The sequence below is a fragment of the Rana temporaria genome, chromosome 4 (genome assembly GCF_905171775.1).
Source record: "Rana temporaria chromosome 4, aRanTem1.1, whole genome shotgun sequence".
Taxonomy (NCBI): Eukaryota; Metazoa; Chordata; class Amphibia; order Anura; family Ranidae; genus Rana; species Rana temporaria.
In genome coordinates this window covers 227,123,584-227,150,208 of record NC_053492.1, presented here as the reverse complement: position 1 = coordinate 227,150,208, position 26,625 = coordinate 227,123,584, and the positions used below count along the sequence as shown (strand labels likewise).

Genomic DNA, 26,625 nt, shown 5'->3' with positions numbered 1-26,625 from the left:
AATTCAAGTGGATAGATTTGTAGACATGTCTACAAATTTGTATCTGCTGGAATTGGGAAATTTCCGCGGATAAATATCCGCAGGAATGTACACACCATAGAATCTATCCGCTGAAACCGATCCGCTGAGATTTTTCAGCGGATGGATTCTATCGTGTGTACGGGGCCTGACTTGCGGCGGTGTAACGTAAATGACATACGCTACGCTCGCATAACTTTAAGCCGCCGTACGTGAATCTGGCTATATGTCTCTCTGCGAAGCATCACAATGTGATTATTTAAATATATATATATATATATATATATATATATATATATATATATATATATATATATATATATATATATATATACATATACATACACACACACACAAACACACAAGGGGTCTTCAAAAAGTTTCCGCACTATTTAATAGAGTTAAAAAAAGTGCTGAAACTTTTTGAAGAACCCTTGTGTATATCTAGCTACACCCTTTTAAACTGTACCCTTTATATAATAATAATAATAATAATAATAATAACATATGCATTTTAAATTATTTGTGTACATTTTTCACTTAAAAAATATCTTTATCTTTCAAGAACTGTGCTGAATTTCATTCAATAAGGGCTGCTTCATTATAAGATTGCTTTATTTCACCCTCTCCGTACTCTCCTTCTTTTACCATTCTCGGAGAATTGGTGCCAGAAAACTATCACATTATAACGGAAAACAGAATAGGGCAAAGAGGAGGAGGCCTGGCGGTGATCCACAAGAATCGCATTACAATCACTAAGCCAGCCCTTCAAAATCCTCTTCCATTCATGGAAACCCTTACTCTTCAACTTCAAACTTCCCCCCAGGAGACTGTTCACATTCTCCTCTGCTATAGGCCACCTGGGCCAAAATCGCAGTTTTTGCCATCATTAACGGAGTTTATATCCACTTATACCCTTAACAGCAAACACCTTTTGCTGCTCGGGGACTTTAATCTGTGGGCCAACTCCGCACAGGATCCCATTGCGGACGCCTGCATTGATCACCTGGAGGGATTAGGGCTACAGCAACTTATAAGCGGGCCAACACATGCTTCAGGTCACACACTCTACCTAATTTTCAGACAAAATCTGAAAATAAGCATTTTAGAAAATGAACCATTGCCATGGACAGACCACCATGCAATTAATTTCATAATCTCCAAAATTCCCCCAGTGATAAAAGCACCCAAGCCGGTGACAATACACTGGGCTAGATCTCAGAAGAAGCTCCATTCGGAACTCTTCAAATCTACCTTGGGAAACAGAATCAAAACAATCCATCCACATCAAACAGCCGCAGATACACTGGATGCCATAAACGCAGCCCTGCTACAGTCAGCCGATTTAGTAGCACCGAAACGCAAAGCCTGCATCCGAAAAAGAAAGTCCGGCTGGTTCAACAACCAGCTGTCGCTTCTGAAGCAAGAGCGCAGAAGGGCGGAAGCCGCCTGGAAAAGAAGTCCTGCAGAGGATAACCTCATCATCTACAAGGCAATAACAACACGATATCATAAAGAAATCTTCAAAGCCAAGAAACATCATTTTTCTATGGCGATTAACAGCGCCCTAAACCGCCCCCGCGAACTCTTCAAGATGGTCACCCAGACCATGAATCCAGGATGTCTTGAAGTCCCCAACTCAGACACCCAAGAGTTCTGCAATGAACTATCGGATTTCTTCATCAACAAAATTGAAAGAATCCGGGAAAGCATCATGCAAAACAATACCCCCCTCAACCCCACCGTCAATCAACCACAAAACACCCACAGAAACGCTCTACAATCAACAAAGTTCACTCTGGAACCGATCTCCATCGATACCACAAAAAATATCATTGGTGCTTTGCGGAACAGCACATCGCCCAATGATATCATCCCCACCAAACTGCTGAAGGAATGTGCCGACATCCTGGCACCACCCATCACACAGCTTATAAACCAGTCATTTAAGGAAGGCACAGTGCCATCCCTGTTGAAAGAGGGCACAATCCAGCCCATCTTGAAAAAACCTAACCTGGATCCCAAGGACCCAACTCACCGCCGTCCCATAACAGGCCTAAATGTTCTCTCCAAGATAATGGAGAAAGTAGTGGTACAACAGCTGCAACAGCATCTAGATACCCACAATCTACTAGATCCATTACAATCAGGCTTCCGTCCCGGACACGGGACAGAAACGGCCTTACTCAAAATATGGGACGATGCCCTCGAGGCCGCAGACGAAGGAGAATCTTGTCTCCTGGTTCTGCTGGACCTAAGCGCAGCCTTTGACACGGTAGACCACAAACTGTTACTAATGCGACTAGCCAAGGTAGCAGAAGTCGCAGAAGGTGATTTACCATGGTTTTCTTCCTTTCTTGAAAACCGATCACAAACAGTTAAATTGGGTTGTTTCACGTCGGAAAAGCGCACGGTGTCATGTGGAGTCCCCCAAGGATCCCCCCTGTCACCGGTGCTATTCAACATCTATCTTCGCCCTCTCTTTGATATTATCAGTAGCCAAGAACTACTCTATCACTCTTATGCAGACGATACGCAACTGTATTTTCGCATCTGCAACAAAAAGGATCATCATCTCAGTTTAGAGAAATGTCTCTCTTTGATAGAAAACTGGATGACTAAGAGTTATCTTAAACTCAACAGTTCAAAAACAGAACTCCTTATGTTTCACGCCAGCCGAAAGAGTCAACTGGCAACAACCTGGACACCCCCGCCCATTCTGGGCCAAATCATCACCCCTAGCTCCAAAGTCAAAAGTCTCGGGGTCATCTTCGACACCTTCATGACAATGGACGCACAAATAGGGTCAGTAGTCAGCGGAGCGCACCATCTGTTGCGCCTACTACGCAGACTTATTCCATTTATCCCCAAAGAAGACGTAGCAGTCGTGGTGGGAACAATCGTGAATTCCAGACTGGACTATGCTAACGCCCTGTACCTCGGACTCCCAAAGTACCAAATCTCCCGTCTGCAAGTCGTTCAGAATACGGCCGCCAGACTGGTGACTGGGAAAAAAAAATGGGAATCAATCTCACCTTCGTTGAGAACCCTTCACTGGCTGCCAGTAAAAGACAGAATTGCATTTAAAGCACTCTGCCTGACACATAAGTGCATCCATGGGAAGGCTCCGCAATATCTTTGCGACAAGATAGAACCTCACAATTCGAATCGCGTTCTGCGATCCACCGACCAAAATCTGGTCAGGGTACCAAAAACCAAATACAAGTCCAAAGGAGAAAGAAGGTTTGCTTTTCAGGGTCCTAGACTATGGAACGCTTTACCAACCAGCATTCGGTTGGAGGAAAACCACCTGACTTTCAGAAGACGGATCAAAACTCTGCTCTTTTGATGTCATGAGACACGAACAACTAGCGCCCAGAAGCGATTCAGTTCGCATGCGCCGCGCTTTATAAGTTTTTCATTCATTCATTCATTACTTTCTCGATAAGGGATATTTACCAGATAGGTTGCATATATTTTCCATCTCATTTGAAATTTTCCCCCTTCTCCCCCCCCCTTTTTTTTTCTCTGTCCCCTCTCCCTCCCCTTCCCCTCCCTTCTTCGGCTCCTCTCTCCTTGTTCTTTCCTTACATTTGTCCTCTGATGACTTCATGTATATCTATTTAACACATGATTTTGTCTTCTGTGTAATGTTTTATATAATATGCATATTTTACGATTTGTGCATGTATTATTTTCTGTATTTACCTATAAAAATTCTCAATAAAATATTTGAAAAAAAAAAAATATCCTGAGAGTCCCACTACTTTTTGGAATATCTTTGCTTATGGCGTGTGCACCCAGGTTTGTACTGTTGAGGTTACGGAGTGTAATTTCCTCCCTAATCTGTTTATACATACAAATATATACTTAAATAGATCTTTGTGTAAAAAGCTCTTTAAATTAAAGTGTTTGTTAACCCCCCCCCCAAAAAAAAAGCACATCCTGTTCCCTTAAAGCATGTTATACAGCACAGTTCTTGTGCAGTGTCATTTGGGCGCCTGTAACACCTAAAAATACCTGGCTGATCCTGCAGGACTATATTTACCCTCAACTTTGTAAACTGACCACGGTGTATCATGGCTGCTGGGCCCTGACACCGTGGTCGATTTACATGCCTCCATCAGCCGCAGCCCTGCTCTGTCTCCTCTCTGCTCCTGTGTCCTCCTCCCCTCCCTGCCTGCCTGTCTGCTCGTGTCAGCGCCCCCCCCCCCCAGTTTCTAATGCTCTCATATTAGGTATAAAATGCTCATATCCCCTCTGTAATATTACAAAAAGTGCCCCTGTGTTATATAATGAATATGCTTATCTGCACCGCTAAGACATCGGCTCCTGGGGATCACATGACTCCTCAGCTGTCTCTCTCCTCTCCTCCTGGGCTGACATCAGCCAGAGTGCTTGGTCCTGCCCACTGGAACTGTCAGCCGGGTGGAGAAGTGGAGAGAGGAGGCACTTGTGCGCTGGGAGCCAATGTGTTAGCGGTACAGATAAGCATCTTTATTATATAACACAGGCACAGGGGCACTTATTGTAATACAGGCATACCCCACTTTTAAGTACACAATGTGGTTTATTTACTATCGTTGGAGAGTGCAAAATCAGGCTCACTTCTGCATAGAAACCAATGAGCTTCTAACCCCAGCTTGTTCAATTAAGCCTGGTAATAAAACCTTGAAGCGCATTGGTTTCTGTGCAGAAGTGAGCCTGATTTTGCACTCTCAAGCAATAGTAAATAAACCCCATTGTGTACTTAAAAGTGGGGTATGCCTGTATTACAGAGGGGATAGGAGCATTTTATAGAAGTGGGTTGACAACCACTTTAAGGATTTAAAGATGAATTTGAGAATGCAAAATACAAAAACAAAAAAACAAATCAGCAACCTCAGCTTGCTAAATATAAAAAATACCTCACTGTATCACTGAAATTATCACTGCAATTCAGAAAATGCAGCTTCATCTGGACCTGGAGAAGGTATAATGTGGGGGAAGACATAACATCTCCCAGTGGTGCTTGTAGGAAATACAGTTTCCATAACATCACAGGTGTCACAAGTGACAGAACCAGTAGCTGGGGGGATAGGTGGGATATTGACTACCAGTCATAACATAGATGAGCCCCTGATGCCTATAATTCAGGAGAGAAAATATGGGTTTCTCGCACCCACCATACATGTGCATGGAACTAAGAACTTATTTGTAATAGGCAAGAAAGACCATAATGCACATGCAAAAAAAAAAATATCTGCCTGCAGCTCAGCTTTAACTATGGTGCAACACTTGCTATGGTATGATGTTACTATTTAATTTCATAAACAACAAATAACTTTCATGGTTTGGAAAAATGTGGCCAAAGCTTGTGCTCACCATGATATTTTATTTCAACTTTTTTTTTAACTTAAAGTGATATTAAAGCCTTGTTTTTATTTTAAATAACAAACATATTAAACTTACCTGCTCTCTGCTCAGGTTGTACACAGAGCAGCCTGGATCCTCCTCTTCTTGGGTCCTTCACTTGGGCTCCTGGCTCCTCCCTCCTGCCAGGTACCCCCACAGCAAGCAGCTTGCTCTGGGGGCAGCCAAGCAGGCGTGCACCTGAGCCACAGATTTATATCTCCATTCACACATAAATCCGCGGCTAGCCCCCAGCGCCCCCGTCACCTAATTGGCTCACTGGCTGTGACTGACATAGAATGCATAACGGTAAAAAATATTGTGCCTTTACAACCACTTTAAACTTAAGTGGTTATGCACTTCCAAATTGAGATCTTGAATTATTGGAGAAGGGTATTGTGGGGTTAATTTGCTTAAGACAAACAGGCTACTATTGCAACAGTCAACCTTTATACTGTTGCAAGTGTTATATATTATTTTACCTTAGTGCAAGTTTTTACAAATTTATGTTTTTGGTTGTAAAAAACGTGTATGTGGAATGTGGAAATTTTCAAGGGGTATGAATGTTTTCTTCAAGGCACTGCATGATAAAACCTGTGGCTTAGTAGTTAAACTTTCCACCTGGCAGCACTAGGTCATCATTAGTACGAATCTTAACTACCACACTACCTGCATGAAGTGTGCATCTTCTCCTTGTGATTTCACGGGTTTCCACCCATACTTCAAAGACATGCTGGTAGGTTAAGAAGTGTTTGTATGAATCTGAGTAAGAGATCTTAGATTGTAAGAACCTTAAGGACAGGGACTGAGGTGAATGCAAAATGTGCGCTGTGTAAATTGTTGGCACTATATAAATAACTGTAATAAAGTAATAAAAAATATGAGAAAAAATTTAAATTATTATAACAAAATTTCAATATGTGACTCTTATTTTGAGATTGTACTGTATTTTCTTATGCCATAAATATGTTGCTACCCTTTAGGAAGATACAGTATCTATTTTTATTAGCAAAGCTTTTCTAAGCCCAGAAATTACTTCCTTTCGTTTTCTTCCTGCTATCTAATTATTCACACCATTCTCACTAATTAAACAACTGTTTGCATAGACAACGTCTTGTAATGTCCTGTAGCCAATTAAGCCTTGTTAACCTATTTAAAATGAATGCCATATGGCAGATTCAGAACAGCAAAGGTGCTAAGCATTAGCAATAAGCAAAATATATGATTTACACAGTTCAATCAAACTGAATCAAAGCAGCTCAGAAAGTTGTAGAGATGAGGGCTTAAAGAGTGCATTTATTGAACAAAAATAATATCATCAATATGAAATGTTGATTTGGGAAGGATAGGTTCTTCACCTGTAATATACAAATCACACATCTTTATGCAATTTAACCATCCATTTATATGGACTTGACATTCTTAGGCATACATGTGTCTCCAAAGCCAAAGGAAATGTGTGAACAGTAATTAATTAAGTACTTTTTCCACACTCTCAATATAGAATAATTCCATTTACTAAATTGCTCTACATACAAAATGTGACTAAGATACAAGGGACTTAATCTAAAAAGAGAACACACCAGAATGTTCCTGCACCTTTTTGAAAGGTTATTTTACAGGAGGTTTACCCAGGTGCTAATGACTGGAGCATCCACAGAGACCACTTATCGTTAAATTCCATTTCAAAGGGAAAAAGCTCCTTCACATTGTCAGGAGAGAGCTAGAACTTGGTTGCTACTAGTTCTTCCTACAGTGGTAATGGTTAAGGCTTAGAGAACTTTTGTCATCTGCATCATCATGTTGGACAACGCAGCAGGAAAACAATTAGGGGAAAAGTGAGGCAAGGCCTTGTTTACTACAAACTAAGCAGCTGATGCCAAAGAGGGTTGTAGGCACTTAGAGGTGACAAAGTCACTCTAGACAGGCAGTGGAACAAGACCAGGGAGTAGTTGATCCATGAAGCGCTTCAAATACAGGAGCAGTGGCAGCAGGAAACTGCTTCTCCTATGTTTAATAGTTCGAGAAAAGCATAAACAGTGGGTGCACAAAGGATGATGCCAGTTCTCTCAGCCTTAAACATTACCACTGCAAGATGGTACCAACTGTAAAGTAGGTTACAATTATTGAGCCCGACTGGTCTTACTCACTACCGGAGACTGACAATGACTCTAGAAAGTGCCCAGTGCAGAAAGTTACATTCTAGGTTATCCTCACCACATTTAGAGGCCCACTCACTGCATGAGTCTTAAAGGGAGTTATTTACAAAAGGCAAATCCACTTTGCACTTGAAAGTGCACTACAAGTGCACTTGGAAGTGCAGTCACTGTAAATCTGAGGGGTAGATCTGAAATGAGTGGAAGTTCTGCTGACTTTATCATCAGATCCTGTGCAAGCTAAAATGATGTTTTTTATTTTCCTTGCATGTCCCCCTCAGATCTAGGGTGACTGCACTTTCAAGTGCACTTGCAGTGCACTTGTAATCCAAAGTGGATTTTCCTTTAGTAATTCACCCCCAAAGTGTCATAGTTTCATAGTCTGTAAGGTTGAATAAAGACACTAGTCCATCCAGTTCAACCTGTGTACTTGATGTGTGTGTGTTCGTGTAGACAATCATTTCCCATATCCATGTATATTGTGTTCACTAAGATACACATCCTTTAAAGTGATTGTAAATTCTTGTTTTTTTGTTATGTAAAAATAACAAACCTGTTCTGTGTAGTGGTTTTGTACAGAGCAGCCCAGCCCCTCTTCTTGGATCCCTCTTCTGTGCTCCTGGCCCCTCCCTCCTGTTGCTTGCTATGGGGGCACCCGAGTTGAGTCACAGCTCTGTGTGTCCATTCACACAGGGAGCTGCGGTTCGGCCCTGCCCCCACTCTCTCCTGATTGGCTAAGTGACTTTGTATGGCACCAGCGGGAACCAATGGCACCACTGCTGTGTTTCCTGAGACCAATAGGGAGGGAGAGTACTGGATGGCTGAGACACCTGTGGACATCGCTGGGCAGAGACGGGGCTTAAGTAAGTATACAGGAGGCCGAGGGGGGCTACTGCACACAGAAGGCTTTTTATCTTAATGCATAGATGGCAGTAATATAAATAAACCTTCTGACTTTACAATCCCTTTAAAGTCTTTTAAAACTATCACTAATTCTTGCCGAAACCACTGATTGTGGAAGAAAGTTCCACATCCTTACTGCCCTGACAGTGAAAAATTCCCTAGGCAGCTTAAGATTAAACCACTTCTCCAATCTCATTGTGTGGACCCATGCCATTTTACACTCCCTGAGACTGAATAGTTTCCTACCTATGCTGGGATCACCATTGAGATATTTGTATATTGCTATTATATCTCCGCTCAAGCGTCTCCTCTTCAGGGAGAATACGTTTAGTGATTGTAGTTGTTGCTCGTCTTCAGAGACTGAGGCACACCAGAAGCGCTGTACAGCACTGGACCTGGAGAGGTCTATGAGTACCGAAGGTAGCATTCCAGGTTAATCCTGAAATGTTCCAGATTAGAGGGGTCAGGGTTCTTCTTCCAAAGCTGCTGCTGAAGATATGATGAACTTGATAGCTGATGAATAGAGACTAGCTCAAGCAGCATTGTTAAAGTCTGTTTGAAGTCCCTGAAAATAGCAGTGTCTACAATACTGAGTATCTTAATTGAAGAAAATAATGAAAAAAATTAATAAAAAGGCTAGCAAAAATATAGTTATAGATTTTCTCAGCAGTGATGAGCAAAAGGCATCCAACGTCCCGGGACACTAGCAAAAAAAGTAAGACATTGTGAAATAATTAAAATATAAGGTGGAAATGAGTATATGATTTTATCATTTTGACCAAAGATGTGCTTTAATTCCCAACATGTTATCTAGTTAGGGAAAATAATATATCAGGGGCAGCTATAGGGGTTGAAATATTAAAGGAAATTAGGCTGTTTGTTTAGCAAAGTAATTTTCCCTTAGCTCTGTGAATAGGGTGAAGCTCTACTGACTTTCATCTTCAAATTGTGTGCAAGTAAAAATATGTATATTGTTTTAATCTTCTTGTAGGTGATTGAACATTTATCACATCTATTTAGCTGCAGTGAAACATTGTCAATTTAACAGAACAGGTACAGTTGAATGTGACTTACTACAAGCTGTGAAACCCACCAATGTATTATTAAATAACCACGGCTGTTTCTACAATTCCACTGGCTTCCTCAGCTTAATATATAAACATTTTCAATAAAGGACTACTAACATATTTATCACTTACCCATAGCAGGAGTTGCCAGCGTTTGTCGGCCTACTAGCTGTGCAGGTCCAAGTCCATCCAGAAAGTCACTAAACTGGCTGTCAACACCTAGCCTTACTCCTGGAAATATTAAACTGCAGACAAAAAAAACATATACATTGATGCAGATGTATACAACCATTTACAATATACTGTGAATATACAGTTGTGCTCATAAGTTTACATACCCTGGCAGAATTTATGATTTTTTGGCCATTTTTCAGAGAATATGAATGATAACACAAAAACATTTCTTTCACTCATGGTTAGTGTTTGGCTGAAGCTATTTATTATCAATCAACTGTGTTTACTCTTTTTAAATAATAATGGCAACATAAGCTACCCAAATGACCCTTATCAAAAGTTTACATACCCCAGTTCTTTAACATCAATGACAGCTTGAGTCTTTTGTGGTATTTGTGGATGAGACTCTTTATCTGCTCAGATGGTAGAGCTGCACATTCCTCTTGGCAGAAAGTCTCCAGTTCCTGTAAATTCTTGGGTTGTCTTGCATGAACTTCACGTTTGAGATCTCCCCAGAGTGGCTCAATGATATTGCGGTCAGGAGACTGAGATGGCCACTCCAGAACCTTCACTTTATTCTGCTGTAGTCAATGACAGGTCAACTTGGCCTTGTGTTTTAGATCATTGTCATGTTGGAATGTCCAAGTACTTCCCAAGCGCAGCTTCCTGGCTGATTAATGCAAATTTTCCTCCAGTATTTTTTGATAACATACTGCACTCATCTTGCCAACAATTTTGACCAAATTTCCTGTGCTTTTGTAGCTCACACATCCCCAAAACATCAGCGATCCACCTCTGTACCTTTCATCATAGGCTTTGTTGACTCATCTCCAAATGAAGCGTTTATGGTTGTGGCCAAAAAGCTCAACTTTGGTCTCATCACTCCAAATGACTTTGTGCCAGAAGGTTTGAAGCTTGTCTCTGTGCTGTTTGGCGTATTGTAAGTGGGATACTTTGTGGCATTTGCATAGTAATGGCATTCTTCTGGCGACTCGACCATGCAGCCAAACTTTCTTCCAGTGCCTCCTTATTGTGCATCTTGAAACAGCCACACCACATATTTTTAGAGTCCTGTATTTCACCTAAAGTTATTTGTGGGTTTTTGTTTGCATCCGAACAATTTTCCTGGCAGTTGAGGCTGAAATTTTAGTTGGTCTACCTGACAGTGGGTAGGTTTCAACAGAACCCCGCATTTTAAACTCCTTGATTAGAGCTTGAACACTGCTGATTGGCATTCTCTATTCCTTGGATATCTTGTTATATACATTTACTGTTTTATACAGTTCAACTACCATTTCCCGCAGATACTTGACAATTATTTTGCTTTCCCCATGACTCAGAATCCAGAAACGTCAGTGCAGTACTGGATGAAAGATGCAAGGGTCTGTCAGGAGTCCAGAAATGCATTGACCTTTTATACACACACACACATACACTAATTACAAGCAAACAAATCACAGGTGAGGATGGTCACCTTTAATAGCCATTCAAACCCATTTGTGTCAACTTGTGTGCATGTTATTAGGCCAAAATCACCAGGGTATGTAAACTTTTGATCAAGGCAATTTGGGTAGTTTCTGTATATGGGCAGGGGTAGAATACAGTTTAAATGATATGCCTATGGCCTATGCCTTCTGAAGAGAAGGATAAAGAGCAATGTTCCATCAAAATGGCAGTGAGAGTGAAAAGGGTGACAAAAGATAACCCAGCAACTGTCTGTCTGGCTTAGTTACTGGCAATAACCCCCAAACATTACACTTTTTTTAGCAGAGACCCTTGAAAATAAAATGGCGTTCGTTGCATTTTTTTTATGTTACATGGTATTTTTTGGGGAAATTAATTAAAAGAAAAACAAAACACAATGGGGGTTATTTACTAAGGGCAAATCCACTTTGTGCAAACTACAAGTGCAAAGTGCACTTGAAATTGCACTGAAAGTGCAGTTGCTGTAGATCCGAGGGGGACATCCAAGGAAGATAAAAAACAGCATTTTAGCTTACACAGGATTGGATAATAAAACCAGCAGAGCTTTGACTCATTTCAGATCTACCCCTCAGATTAACAGCGACTGCACTTCCAAGTGCACTTTCAGTGCAATTTCAAGTGCACTTTGCACTTATAGTTTGCACTTGCAGTGCAAAGTGGATTTGTCTTTCGGAAATAACCCCCAATATATACCTACATTTTTTGTAAAATGTGAAAGATGATGTTACACCAAGTAAATAGATACCTAACACGCTTTAAAATTATGCATGCACGTGGAATGGCAACAAACTACAGTACAGTACAGTTTCGGAGGCCCTGAAATTCCAGGTTAGTACAAACCCCCCCAAATTATTTTTTGCAAAGTAGACACTCCAAATAATTTGATAAGAGGCATTGTAACTAAGTTTCAGATCATATTTTACATTGTTGGATCTTAACAAGGTTCCAAGTAGAGCTTCAACATGCAACAAGAAGAAATGAGAGAGACAAAACATTTTTTGATCATTCAATTAATTGAAAATAATGATTAAACTGAAACAGGCTGTTTTTTAGCTGATCAAAAGTTTAGGACCACATGCCTTTAAAAGGCCAACTCTGTGCAAAGATGTGGATTCATTGTCATTCTCTGTCAGATAGCCACACGTTGTGATGGCAAAGACAAAAATACTCTCCCTTTTTGAACGTGGTCGGGTTTCTGAACTGCATAAGCAGGGTCTCTCATCAAGACACTGGACGATCCTTGACCCAAATTAAGGCCCTTACTGGTGCTGACTGCAGCCCCATAACCATCAGACGGCATCAGAGACTGAAGGGCTTCAAAAACAAAAAACATCTTCAAAAACCGTGTCTCCTTGAATGCCACCGAACTGCTTGTTTGGACTTTGCAAGAGAGTACCAAACATGAGACATTCAAAGGTGGAAGAAAGTTTTATTCTCTGATGAGAAAAAATGTAACCTTGATGGTCCTGATGGTTTCCAACGTTACTGGCATGACAAGCAGATCCCACCTGAGATGTTTTCTACGCGCCACAGTGGAGAGGGCGCCATAATGGTCTGGGGTGCTTTTTCCTTCAGTGGAACAATGGAGCTTTAGGAAGTGCAGGGGCGTCAAATGGCCGCTGGCTATATCCAGATGTTGCAGAGAGCATTCCTCATGACTGATGGCCCTCGTCTGTGTGGTAATGACTGGGTTTTACAACAGGACAACGCTACAGTATACAATGCCCGCAGGACAAGGGACTTCTTCCAGGAGAATAACATCACTCTTTTGGCCCATCCTGCGTGTTCCCCTGATCTAAATCCAATTAAGAACCTTTGGGGATGGATGGCAAGGGAAGTTTACAAAAATGGACAACAGTTTCAGACAGTAGATGGCCTTCGTGCGGCTGTCTTCACCACTTGGAGAAATGTTCCCACTCACCTCATGGAAACGCTTGCATCAAGCATGCCGAAACTAATTTTTGAAGTGATTAACAATAACGGCGGAGTTTATCATTACTGAGTTCATGTTTGGAAGTTGGATTTCTGTTTTGGGGGGGGTTTAGTTTTTTTTTGGAGGTGTGGTCCTAAACTTTTGATCAGCTGAAAAACAGCCTGTTTCAGTTTATTCATTGTTTTCATTAAATTGAATGCTCAAAAAATGTTTTGTCTCACTCTCCTTTCTTCTTGTTGCATGTTGAAGCTCTACTTGGAACCTTGTTAAGATCCAACAATGTAAAATATGATTTTTTGCCATTTTTCAAGTGGTCTTAAACTTTTGATCAGGACTGTATATACATCTTCGTTTTCATTCATTTTCCAAAAACTCATGCCAACAAATTAAATATTTTGTCAGCTTCGCTGTGTACAGGCTCTATTTGTGGCAATTAATGAGAGTACTGGCAATGCCTCCTAGCAAATACCTTTTTGGAAAGTAGGCACCCCAAGCTATTGCTCAGAGGCATGGTGAGTATTTTGCAGATCTTATTTATTGCCACAAATAGAGCCTGTACATAGTATTTCCATACTCAGGAGAAGTAGCAGGGTGTTATTCCATATATAACCATGTGATGTATGGGAAATATCTCATTAAAGTGACAACTTTGTGCAAATTCTGTAAATTTCCAAAAACTTGTGGCAAAAAGTTAAAAGTTAAAAAGTTAAAATCGGCAATTTTGGGTGGGGGGTGTTTGTACTATCCTGTCATTTCTGGGCCTCCACAACTGTGATAGGTAGTCAGGAAATTAAGTAAGGGAAATAAGCCATTTGAAAGCCTTGGTGGTCTGTGGATTTTGGCACCCTGTACGCAGCTAGGCCCCCAAAAAGTCTCACACATGTCCTCATTCTTGGGAGAAGTACAGTACAGTGTTGCATGACAGAGCAATTTTTAGTTAAAATAGCATAGTGCTGAATAGAAAAAAAATGCTGTGATCATGAAGGGGGTATATCCTTCATGAGCTCAAGTGCTTAAAGGTCACACTTGTCAGATTCTAACATCTGTTTTTGATTCTAGGAGCACAGGTATCACTTTAACTTATGATTTTTCACTGAAATTCGCTACCAAATTATTTTAGAACAATCTGAAATGGTAACACTTAATTCCTGTACTGAAGAATGATGGCAGACAATTGGGTTGATTATAAAGGCAAAGCCACTCTGCACTACAAGTGCACTGGAAGTGCAGTCACTTTAGATCTAAGGGGAAGATCTGAAATGAGGGGAAGCTCTGCTGATTTCATCACCCAATAATGTACAAACTAAATTTTTTTTTTTTTCTTGCATGTCCCCCTCAGATCTACAGCAACTGCACTTCCAAGTGCACTTGCAGTGCACTTGTAGTGCAACGTGGAATTGCCTTTCGTAACTAACACCCATTGTGTTATTCATCTTGCCACACTGTATACTTACTTTCCTTCAGAGCTGTAGCTGTTAATACTTCCATCTGTTGACTCTCTGCTTGGCTGCCGGACCATACGACTCCTCATTTCAGCTGCCATTCCTGTTTCTGTGCTTCTCTGTATTGTACTTTTGAATTTCTTGTTGCTGGAATCTAAAGAGATAATATTTTATTAATAGAACTTGGTTGGAATCAGATTCCTACAGTATGAAAGCCCATAAACCAAATCCAATGAATTAATACAGAAGCAAATACCAACACTTTAGGTAAATCATTATATGCAAAATCATACTTGCATTGATGTTTATTTTTGGTATGGAATCCTAGAAAGGTCCAATAACCCACAAATTTGATTTCAGAAATTGATCCATAAACAGAACTCATATATCGCTGAATTACAGATATAAAGTGTGAAAAAAATTATGCTGTGTAAAAATCCACATGTGAAAGATACCAATATATATATTTTCGACTGGCTAAATGAGTAAACCATAATGATTTTACACAGGTCACACAAATAAGAAGACTTTGTCACAAGCGCTCTTATCAATAAATAGCAAGCTCAAATATACATTTTCGGTTGTGCCCAAATAATTTTTATATACTTATATATATATTATATTTAATGTTTGCCAAAAAAAAACTCAAAGTTATTATTTATTTCTGTTTGAGGCTAACTAAAAGATTCATATAACAGATACTGTCAGAAAAATAAGGAAGAGTGTTGAATTGTTTTTTATTTACTTTGTTTTACTTTTTACCCTATTTCAAAGATATACACAGTGTGAAAGCTAGTATATATACCAGGGTCTTCATGACCCTCTAGCAGGATTATGTGTCAATCAAACCTCAATGAAGGCTCTCTGTAGGATACACAAAGTCAGTTTGTAAAATGTCATGATGTTGAGGTTATACAACTTTAAATGCTTTTGGAAAACATTTAGGCCCGGATTCAGATACAATGGTGTATCTATCGGCGGGCGTAACGTATCTCAGATACTGTACGTTACGCCGCCGTAAATTAGGGCGCAAGTTCCGTATTCAGAAAGAACTTGCGCCCTAAGTTACGGCGGCGTAACGTATGTGGTCCGGCGTAAGCCCGCCTAATTCAAATGTGGATGATGTGGGCGTGTTTTATTTAAATTCATTGTGACCCAACGTATTTGACGTTTTTACGAATGGCGCATGCGCTGTTCGTGAAAGAATCCCAGTGCGCATGCTCGAAATTACGCCGTCAATGCTTTAGACGTAAACGTAACTTACGTACAGCCCTATTCGCAAACGACTTACGCAAACAATGTAAAATTTTCAAAATTCGACACAGGAACGACGTCCATACTTAACATAGGATACGCCTCATATAGCAGAGGCAACTTTACGCCGGAAAAAGCCTAACGTAAACGACGGAAAAAAAATGCGCTGGGCGGACGTACGTTTCTGAATCGGCGTATCTACCTAATTTGCATATTCCTTGCATAAATCCAAGGAAGCGTCACCTAGCGGCCAGCGTAAATATGCAGCCTAAGATACGACAGTGTAAGACACTTACGCCGGTCGGATCTTAGGGAAATCTATGCGTAACTGATTTTATGAATCGGTCGCATAGATACGACCCCGCAACTCAGAGTTACGATGGCGTATCCGGAGATACGCCGTCGTAACTGCTCTCTGAATCCGGGCCTATATGTCTAATTCAGATGACAGATGGGGTCATTCTCCAGTTTATAATAAAAAGGTAAAGCATCACTAATTTAAAATGCTTAGTGTATGTGTGACAAATGTGTACAAACTAGTATTTCTCTATTACAAAAATTATTAGCAACATACAGTATGTTTTTTTCACATACTAGGATTTGTTTAAAGATAAATATTGGGCCCGTCATTGTCCCGTTTCAAAACATTCTAGTTGATTGGTTGATAAGTTGACCCATGAGTTTCACCAATATTTCCTGAATCTCTAACCCAGTAAAAACTCAGAAAAACTCACAAAAAACTTGGCACTTGTATTTATGTTCTGTATTATTGATTTGGTGTATTGAATAAAATGGTAGACAGCAGAACCAAACAACTAGCATTTTCAGAAGAGGTTAACAACAAAATCGTCCTTGCTTTTCCCATAAAAACATTTATTGACAAAAGTCTTTCACAAAATAAGATCTGTAAGTAAGGAGAGGCAGAGTTTTTGTTTTAATCCCTACACTGCATAACCTATTGTCAGATTGTCAATCTGTTGCTGATAATGGGGCAAAACAGATGTACAGTGATGAAAATAAGTATTTGAACACCCTGCTATTTTGCAATTTCTCTCACTTGGAAATAATGGAGGGGTCTGAAATTGTTATCGTAGGTGCATGTCCACTGTGAGAGACATAATCAAAAAAAAAATCCAGAAATCACAATGTATGATTTTTTTAACTATTTATTTGTATGATACAGCTGCAAATAAGTATTTGAACACCTGAGAAAATCAATGTTAATATTTGGTACAGTAGCCTTTGTTTGCAATTACAGAGGTCAAACGTTTCTTGTAGTTTTTCACCAGGTTTGCACACACTGGAGGAGGGATTTTGACACACTCCTCCACACAGATCTTCTCTAGATCAGTCAGGTTTCTGGGCTGTCGCTGAGAAAGAGAAACACGGAGTTTGAGCTCCCTCCAAAGATTCTCTATTGGGTTTAGGTCTGGAGACTGGCTAGGCCACGCCAGAACCGTGATATGCTCCTTACAGAGCCACTCCTTGGTTATCCTGGCTGTGTGCTTTGGGTCATTGTCATGTTTGAAGACCCAGCCTCAACCCATCTTCAAAGCTCTAACTGAGGGAAGGAGGTTGTTGCCCAAAATCTCGCAATACATGGCCCTGGTCATCCTCTCCTTAATACAGTGCAGTCGCCCTGTCCCATGTGCAGAAAAACACCCCCAAAGCATGATGCTACCACCCCCATGCTTCACAGTAGGGATGGTGTTCTTGGGATGGTACTCATCATTCTTCTTCCTCCAAACACGGTTAGTGGAATTATGACCAAAAAGTTCTATTTTGGTCTCATCTGACCACATGACTTTCTCCCATGACTCCTCTGGATCATCCAAATGGTCATTGGCAAACTTAAGACGGGCCTTGACATGTGCTGGTTTAAGCAGGGGAACCTTCCGTGCCATGCATGATTTCAAACAATGACGTCTTAGTGTTTTACCAACAGTAACCTTGGAAACGGTGGTCCCAGCTCTTTTCAGGTCATTGACCAGCTCCTCCCGTGTAGTCCTGGGCTGATTTCTCACCTTTCTTAGGATCATTGAGACCCCACGAGGTGAGATTTTGCATGGAGCCCCAGTCCGAGGGAGATTGACAGTCATGTTTAGCTTCTTCCATTTTCTAATGATTGCTCCAACAGTGGACCTTTTTTCACCAAGCTGCTTGGCAATGTCCCCGTAGCCCTTTCCAGCCTTGTGGAGGTGTACAATTTTGTCTCTAGTGTCTTTGGACAGCTCTTTGGTCTTGGCCATGTTAGTAGTTGGATTCTTACTGATTGTATGGGGTGGACAGGTGTCTTTATGCAGCTAATGACCTCAAACAGGTGCATCTAATTTAGGATAATAAATGGAGTGGAGGTGGACATTTTAAAGGCAGACTAACAGGTCTTTGAGGGTCAGAATTCTAGCTGATAGACAGGTGTTCAAATACTTATTTGCAGCTGTATCATACAAATAAATAGTTAAAAAATCATAAATTGTGATTTCTGTAATTTTTTTTTTTTGATTATGTCTCTCACAGTGGACATGCACCTACGATGACAATTTCAGACCCCTCCATGATTTCCAAGTGGGAGAACTTGCAAAATAGCAGGGTGTTCAAATACTTATTTTCCTCACTGTATAGCTAGTTATATGACTATACCTAATAGGACAATTCAGCATTGAAACCAACAGTTCTTGATACCAAGCTGGCTAGCCAAAGGGCATAAACCAATGATCTACATGCCATTAGTGCAGTGCTATACCTTATAACAATTCCCATGAAGGACCTTTTTTGGATCCTTTCTCGTATGTTAAACTTCACCTAATCTGTATGGAGAATTCTTTATCATTTGATTGTCAGTGGAGTGAAGTTCTAAACAATTATAAGGAGTGCCCACCTTTAGAATTACAGTGATTCTAAAGGCAGAAGGTTTTTTACTTGACTGCATTCTCTGCATTAAGGTAAAAAAACTTCCACTGTCATATGAGATCTGAGGTCTTTTTGACTGGGTTTTTTTTTCTGAATTTTTCAGTTTGTTTGCGCCCCCCCAAAAATGAATAGCACCAGACGCCACTGCAATGTCATTAAGTACTATCTTCAGCATAAAGAACAAGGAGTCCTGCACATGATGGTTTTGCCCCCAAAGAGCCCTGATCTCAACATCAAGTCTGTCTGGGATTACATGAAGAGACAGAAGGATTTGAGGCAGCCTACATCCAAAGAAGATCTGTGGTTAGTTCTCCAAGATGTCTGGATGTTCTTTCAAAAACTCTGCAAGTGTAACTAGAATAATTGATTCTATTTCAAAGGCAAAGGGTGGTCACATCCAATATTGATTTGATTTGGATTTCTCTTCTCTTCATTTACTTACATTTTGTTCATTTAAATAAATATATTAACACTTCTATTTCTGAAAGTATTCTTCACTTACAGAATTCTTTAACAACTGCGTAAAACTTTTGCACAGTAGTGCATATGCAATCAACAAAGGGAAAAATATACTGCGCTAAGGAAATAAATAGATGAATATAAAAATGTGATGAAATTTAAATCAATAAACAAAGCTGCAACGCCTAAAAATACATGTGATATTCATTTGACAAAATGTGGAAAAAAAAGGGGGAATTAAGGTTGCGCTAAATAATCCACACAGCATGAAAAATTGTGCAAAAATGGGTAAATATAAATTAAATAAATAAATAGATACATAAAGATTGATACCCCTCCAGGGGATAAAGACTATATATCACACAAATTCAAACTGATTAATGAAAAATGTGTCCAAAAATCAATAAATGGAATGTAAATGTCCAATTCACAATGGTAACTCGAAAAAGAACTGTAATAAAGTGAAAGAATAGTCCACCACCAATTTGATTGGAAGTTGATTGAAAGGAACTGCTCCTCATGATCACACCAGAAAGAAAAGGTGAGTGAGTGCCCTTACCAGAGTTGTTGGACCCCCTGTTAGATGAGATCCAGAAGGCCTGAACATCCACCCTGTCAAGGTGATGAGAGATCACAGGGGCTATGCATTGCTCCACTCCCAGCAGGTCCTTTGCTTGGTTCAAGATTGTGTGTGTCACGTCCGGATGAGACCCTCAGGTAGGTGATTGTCCCTCCAAACAGCAATCCATTCCATAATGCCGAATCAGTGGGAGCCCCGAGCGTGTCGCCTGCCACCAGATGATATCAGGTGTCCCCAGCGGAGTCCCTCCTTACATCAGGTGTCCCCAGCGGAGTCCCTTCTTACATGCAGCCCTTCTGCGCTCAGGCTAGGCACTGTGACTTGCACCCACCCGCCGCACCTGTGATCGCTCCCTGCCTCACATTACACAATCACTGTCCCGGGTTGCAATAGACTTGTCCTGTTTGATGGGCACATGTCTATTGCAACCCGGGATGGTGATCGTGTATCTATACAATACAATATCTATACAATACATGAATCTATCTATGGTGCTAGACTGGTGGCAGGAGAGAGGGGGCGGCGCCCGTGCGCCCTTTATGGATGCACTGCCACTGGTCCCTTGTTTTCAGAATTGACCAACTATACCATTGTAACGGAATGATCCGTGACAAACAGAGACTTTGGAAGGATGAGGGGTACTCCTGTACCGGCGTCACCAAGGAGTCTTATGTCTAGGGTCACCTTATGTCCGATAGGGCCATAGGGTGACTGAGAAATTATATCCTAAATTACAGGATAGGGGACATTACTGATAGCTCATATTGCAGGATCTGAGATATTACAAGTTGTTGGTTAATGTTGACCCAAACCAGGTCAATAGACTCCTAAGATATTCCATTAACCATTGTGTAAGGCTGTAGAGGTGTTAATTCAGGTCTGCTCCTAAGACCTTTCCATTGTGTTATAACACTGTTTAAAGCCCATTGATGATCAGGTGTGAATACCTTTTTATCGGAGACAGAAAGTCTGTGTAAGATGTGGATTGAGGGGAACTAATTGTGTGATGCTAACACTGTGAATTCTATGGATAATAGATGTGACTTGTCAAGCTATATGCGGAGCCAGGCGGTCTGGATAATGCATTCTGTTACAATTAGTAATTAGCTCAAAGAATGTGATTGAAGCCCCCCAAGGTGTGATGTGTGGGTGGGGAATTCATTGTTCATGTGATTAACTTTAACATGCTGTACTGTATACAATAAAGCTAAGTGTACCAGCGTCTTACATTTGAAACCAGAAAGCACAGAGCTGTGTCTCGTCTTATTCTGGAAAATGGGATGGAACGGGTCCTGTTGGTTGGAGTGTCGATAAGCTGTCGTGGGGTGATGGAAGGTCGTAAACGGTGGTGACCGTTACAACCATTATGTCCATTTTCTCTATTTATAATTATTTTGAGTTATATTTAAAGTGATCGTAAATATGTACCCAATAAAGTGACCAGCATTAGGTGATACACAGAGATGAAAGAAACCCTCTTAAAAAAGTTTTAGCTATATATCTGCAGCCATTTCTTCTGTAGATCATTTTGAAACCACATGGAAGAAAGGTTTTCTCTTTAGTTCTAGGATCAGGGTGCAGGGAACTGAAGTCTTCACAAAGTCGACAGGTTTGAGTCCTGATCCCACCCCCCTCACACATTGCGGATAACAACACAGCTGTGGATAACAGTTACAAGCTGTGTGCTGCACCTCCTTCTCCTGTCTGCATTTTAACTCTCAGGCCTCGTACACACAACCATTTTCCTCAACAGAATTCATCAAGAAACTTGGTGGCAGAGCTTTTTTGCCAAGGAAAATGGTCGCGTGTATGTTTTTTGTTGTGGAACTCGACGAGAAAAAAAGAGAACAAGTTCTCCTTTTCCTCGTCGGGATTCTAAATTTCCTTGTCGTGTTTCTCGTTGGGCTAGTTTACAACGGGAAACACTTTTGTCTGTATGCTTAGAAACCCACGCATGCTCAGAATAAAGTATGAGACGGGAGCACACCTTCTGTAAAAGTAGCGTTCGTAATGGAGATAGCATATTTGTCACGCTGTAACAGACTGAAAAGCGCGAATCGTCTCTCACCAAACTTTTACTTAACACGCAGTAACATGAGATTAGCGAAAGCAGCCCCAAGGGTTGTGCCAGTGGAATTGAACTTCCCCTTTATAGTGCCGTTGTACGTGTTGAACGTCACCGCGTTTGAGAACGACAAGATTTTGTCTTGATAGTGTGTACGCAAAGAAAGCTTGTTAAGATTCTCGACAAGCTTAACAAGGAACTCGTCGAGGAAAACGATGTTTCATTTACGACGAGTCCCTCGGTCGTGTGTACGAGGCCTCAGTGTCGGAAAAAGCTGCCAGAACCGAGTCATGCTGATAGAAAAGAAACCAGGCAGCACAGAGAAATGACACTTACTGTATATATGGAGAGAGACAATTACACACTATAGAAGGATATATTTTTTTCATATTCCACGTGTGAGGTTTACAACCACTTTAATGCCAGGTAGCATTCCACATGCAAACAAGCAATGTTTGATAAACAAGTCATAATTGTGTATATAGAGCTTTATGATCCTTTGAGACTGTTTAAAACACTGACAACAGTGAAACATATATCTACAAATGCTGTTTAAAGCTGTTATTTTATATAAACGTTCTGGCAAAAGGAAGGATTGGGATGTTTAATAGTATCTGATGTCCAAGTAACTCAGAGGGGAAAGAACAGACACATTATTTCATGTATATCAGCTATGGACTATGTAAAGTTCATAGTGGCAGCTGTAGTCCTTTGTACAGTTTACATTTGAAGTGCAAATAGGTCATGGTGGGACATGTAGTCCACTGGCAGATACACCACATTATCAAAAGTATTGGAACACTTGCCTTTACACACACATGAACTTTAATGGCATCCAAGTCTAAGTCTGTAGGGTTCAGTATTGAGTTGGCCCACTCTTTGCAGATATAGCAGCTTTAACTCTTCTGGAAAGGCTGCCCACAAGGTTTAGGAGTGTGTCTATGAGAACGTTGGACCATTCTTCCAGAAGTGCATTTGTGAGGTCAGGCACTCATGTGGGTGAGAAGGCCTGCCTCGCAGTTTCCGCTCTAATTCATCCCAACGGTGTTCTATCAGGTTGAAGTCAGGACTCTGTGCAGGCCAGTCAAGTTCCAACACCCCAAAATCACTCACCCATGTCTTTATGGACCTTGCTTTGTGCCCTGGTACACAGTCATGTTGGAACAGGAAGGGGCCATCCCCAAACTGTTCCCACAAAGTTGGGAGCATGAAATTGTCCAAAATATCTTGGTATGCTGATGTCTTAAAAATTCCCTTCACTAAAACTAAGGGGCCAAGCCCAACCCTTGAAAAACCATCCCACACCATTCCTCTTCTATATATATATATATATATATATATATATATATATATATATATATATATATATATATATAGTGAGGAAAATAAGTATTTGAACACCCTGCTATTTTGCAAGTTCTCCCACTTGGAAATCATGGAGGGGTCTGAAATTGTCATCGTAGGTGCATATCCACTGTGAGAGACATAATCAAATTTTTTTTTCCAGAAATCACAATTTATGATTTTTTAACTATTTATTTGTATGATACAGCTGCAAATAAGTATTTGAACACCTGTCTATCAGCTAGAATTCTGACCCTCAAAGACCTGTTAGGCCCCGTACACACGACAGAGGAACTCGACGTGCTTGGCACGTCGAGTTCCTCGTCGAGTTTTGGGATGAAGCCGCCGAGGAGCTCGGCGGGCCGGCTTCTCCCATAGAAGAACGAGGACAACGAGAAAATAGAGAACATGTTCTCTATTTTCTCGTCGAGTTCCTCGGCGGCTCCATCGAGCCAAAACTGTACAGACGACAGAGATTCTCGGCAGAATCCGGGTTTTGACCGAGTTTCTCGGCGAATTCTGCCGAGAATCTCTGTCGTGTGTACGAGGCCTCAGTCTGCCTTTAAAATGTCCACCTCCACTCCATTTATTATCCTAAATTAGATGCACCTGTTTGAGGTCATTAGCTGCATAAAGACACCTGTCCACCCCATACAATCAGTAAGAATCCAACTACTAACATGGCCAAGACCAACAAGCTGTCCAAAGACACTAGAGACAAAATTGTACACCTCCACAAGGCTGGAAAGGGCTACGGGGAAATTGCCAAGCAGCTTGGTGAAAAAAGGTCCACTGTTGGAGCAATCATTAGAAAATGGAAGAAGCTAAACATGACTGTCAATCTCCCTCGGACTGGGGCTCCATGCAAAATCTCACCTCGTGGGGTCTCAATGATCCTAAGAAAGGTGAGAAATCAGCCCAGGACTACACGGGAGGAGCTGGTCAATGACCTGAAAAGAGCTGGGACCACCGTTTCCAAGGTTACTGTTGGTAATACACTAAGACGTCATGGTTTGAAATCATGCATGGCACGGAAGGTTTTCCTGCTTAAACCAGCACATGTCAAGGCCCGTCTTAAGTTTGCCAATGACCATTTGGATGATCCAGAGGAGTCATGGGAGAAAGTCATGTGGTCAGATGAGACCAAAATAGAACTTTTTGGTCATAATTCCACTAACCGTGTTTGGAGGAAGAAGAATGATGAGTACCATCCCAAGAACACCATCCCTACTGTGAAGCATGGGGGTGGTAGCATCATGCTTTGGGGGTGTTTTTCTGCACATGGGACAGGGCGGCTGCACTGTATTAAGGAGAGGATGACCGGGGCCATGTATTGAGAGATTTTGGGCAACAACCTCCTTCCCTCAGTTAGAGCTTTGAAGATGGGTCGAGGCTGGGTCTTCCAATATGACAATTACCCGAAGCACACAGCCAGGATAACCAAGGAGTGGCTCTGTAAGAAGCATATCAAGGTTCTGGCGTGGCCTAGCCAGTCTCCAGACCTAAACCCAATAGAGAATCTTTGGAGGGAGCTCAAACTCTGTGTTTCTCAGCGACAGCCCAGAAACCTGACTGATCTAGAGAAGATCTGTGTGGAGGAGTGGGCCAAAATCCCTCCTCCAGTGTGTGCAAACCTGGTGAAAAACTACAAGAAACGTTTGACCTCTGTAATTGCAAACAAAGGCTACTGTACCAAATATTAACATTGATTTTCTCAGGTGTTCAAATACTTATTTGCAGCTGTATCATACAAATAAATAGTTAAAAAAATCATACATTGTGATTTCTGGATTTTTTTTTTTTAATTATGTCTCTCACAGTGGACATGCACCTACGATAACAATTTCAGACCCCTCCATGATTTCCAAGTGGGAGAACTTGCAAAATAGCAGGGTGTTCAAATACTTATTTTCATCACTGTATATATATATATATTTATTATTATTGCATACTTCTTCTGGTGCAGGTACAGTGCAGTGCACACTCCCAGTCTATTGCCAGCAATTGGGTATTTGTTGCCGTTTTTTCTTGCTTTTTTGCAGCTCAGCATTGATGATCTTCCTCTTGTTGCTTGTTTGCATCCACCTTCTGTCTACATGCATGTACATCAATGATTGCTTTCAATAGGAGAGTATGTGACAGAAAAACAATAAAGAAACACAACTGGAAGACAGTGACAAACACTGTTACCCTCATCACCAAGTATGAGGGCATTTTAACCTCAATAGTGGGCACTTTCACCCTCTTCCTTCCCAGACCAATTTTCAGCTATCAATCAGTCATGCTACACTGTACCCATATGAATTTTTTATCATTTTGTTCACACAAATAGATCTTTCTTTTGGTGGTATTTATTCACCACTGTTTTTTTTATTTTTGAGATATAAGCGAAAAAGGTGTGAACATTTTTAAAAAGCAAAACAACATTTCATCATAAATTTAGGCCTGCATGTATTTTGCTACATGTCTTTGGTTAAAAATAAATAAAAATAAGTTTATGATATTAGGTTTGTGTGAAAGTTATAGAGTCTACAAGCTATGCTATGTATCATTATAAATGATCAATCCTGATGTACTGACCACCTAGCTCATTTCTTGAGGCCCTAAAATGTCTGGACAAAAAAAAAAACATACCCCCCCAAATTACGCTTTTTTTTGTAAACATGACAGTCCAAGGTATTTAGTAAAATGCATGGTGAGTTTTTTTAAGGTTACAATTTTTTGCCCACGATAGTTTTGCCCACAAAAGATTTTCTTTCCACAAAATTGTGATAATAAGTTATTTCTCACAAATGGCATAGATAAATTTGCAATTACACCCCAAAATACATTCTGCTACTTCTCCTGAGTATGGCGATACCACATTTGAGACTTTTGCACAGCTTGGCCACATACAGAGGCTTAACATGCAGGGAGCACCATCAGGCGTTCTAGGAGCATAAATACACATTTGTTTCCTGACTTCCTATCACATTTTTGAAGGCACCAGGACAATAGAAACACTCACAAAATTACCCCATTTTGGAAAGCAAACACCCCATCGTATATTCTAGGAGGCATAATGAGTCTTTTGAACATGTCATTTTTTTCCACAAGTTTTTGGAAAACGTACAAAGAATATTATGTGTTTTCTTTTACACAAAGTTGTCATTTTATAAGATATTTCTAACACACAGCATGTACATAGCAAACATTACACCCCAAAATACATTCTACTCCTCCTGAGTATGGCAATACCACACATGTGAGACTTTTACACAGCTTGGCCACATAGAGAGGCCCAACATCCAAGTAGCACCATCAGGCATTCTAAATGCATAAATTACACATTAAATTTCAGGGGGTACCTATCACATTTTTGGAATGGAATTAGATGTGGCAAATGATCACAGACAGATGTGGCAGATGATCACCAACAGATGTGTGTCAGATGTGAACAGATGG

The 26,625-nt window shown here is 40.7% G+C and overlaps 1 protein-coding gene across 16 annotated transcripts in view; it reads right to left on the bottom strand.

Moving 5' to 3' along the window:
- The window catches only part of RIMS1 (regulating synaptic membrane exocytosis 1), a 492,278-nt gene that overhangs the window by 23,142 nt on the left and 442,511 nt on the right, over positions 1 to 26,625 (bottom strand). For all 16 annotated transcript variants that reach the window (XM_040349940.1, XM_040349925.1, XM_040349926.1 and 13 more), the window contains 2 exons: positions 14,582 to 14,723; positions 9,668 to 9,780 (listed from right to left, as the gene is read on the bottom strand). In XM_040349940.1, coding sequence (XP_040205874.1) covers positions 9,668 to 9,780; positions 14,582 to 14,723 — 255 coding nt within the window. The remainder of the gene's footprint in view (positions 1 to 9,667; positions 9,781 to 14,581; positions 14,724 to 26,625) is intronic.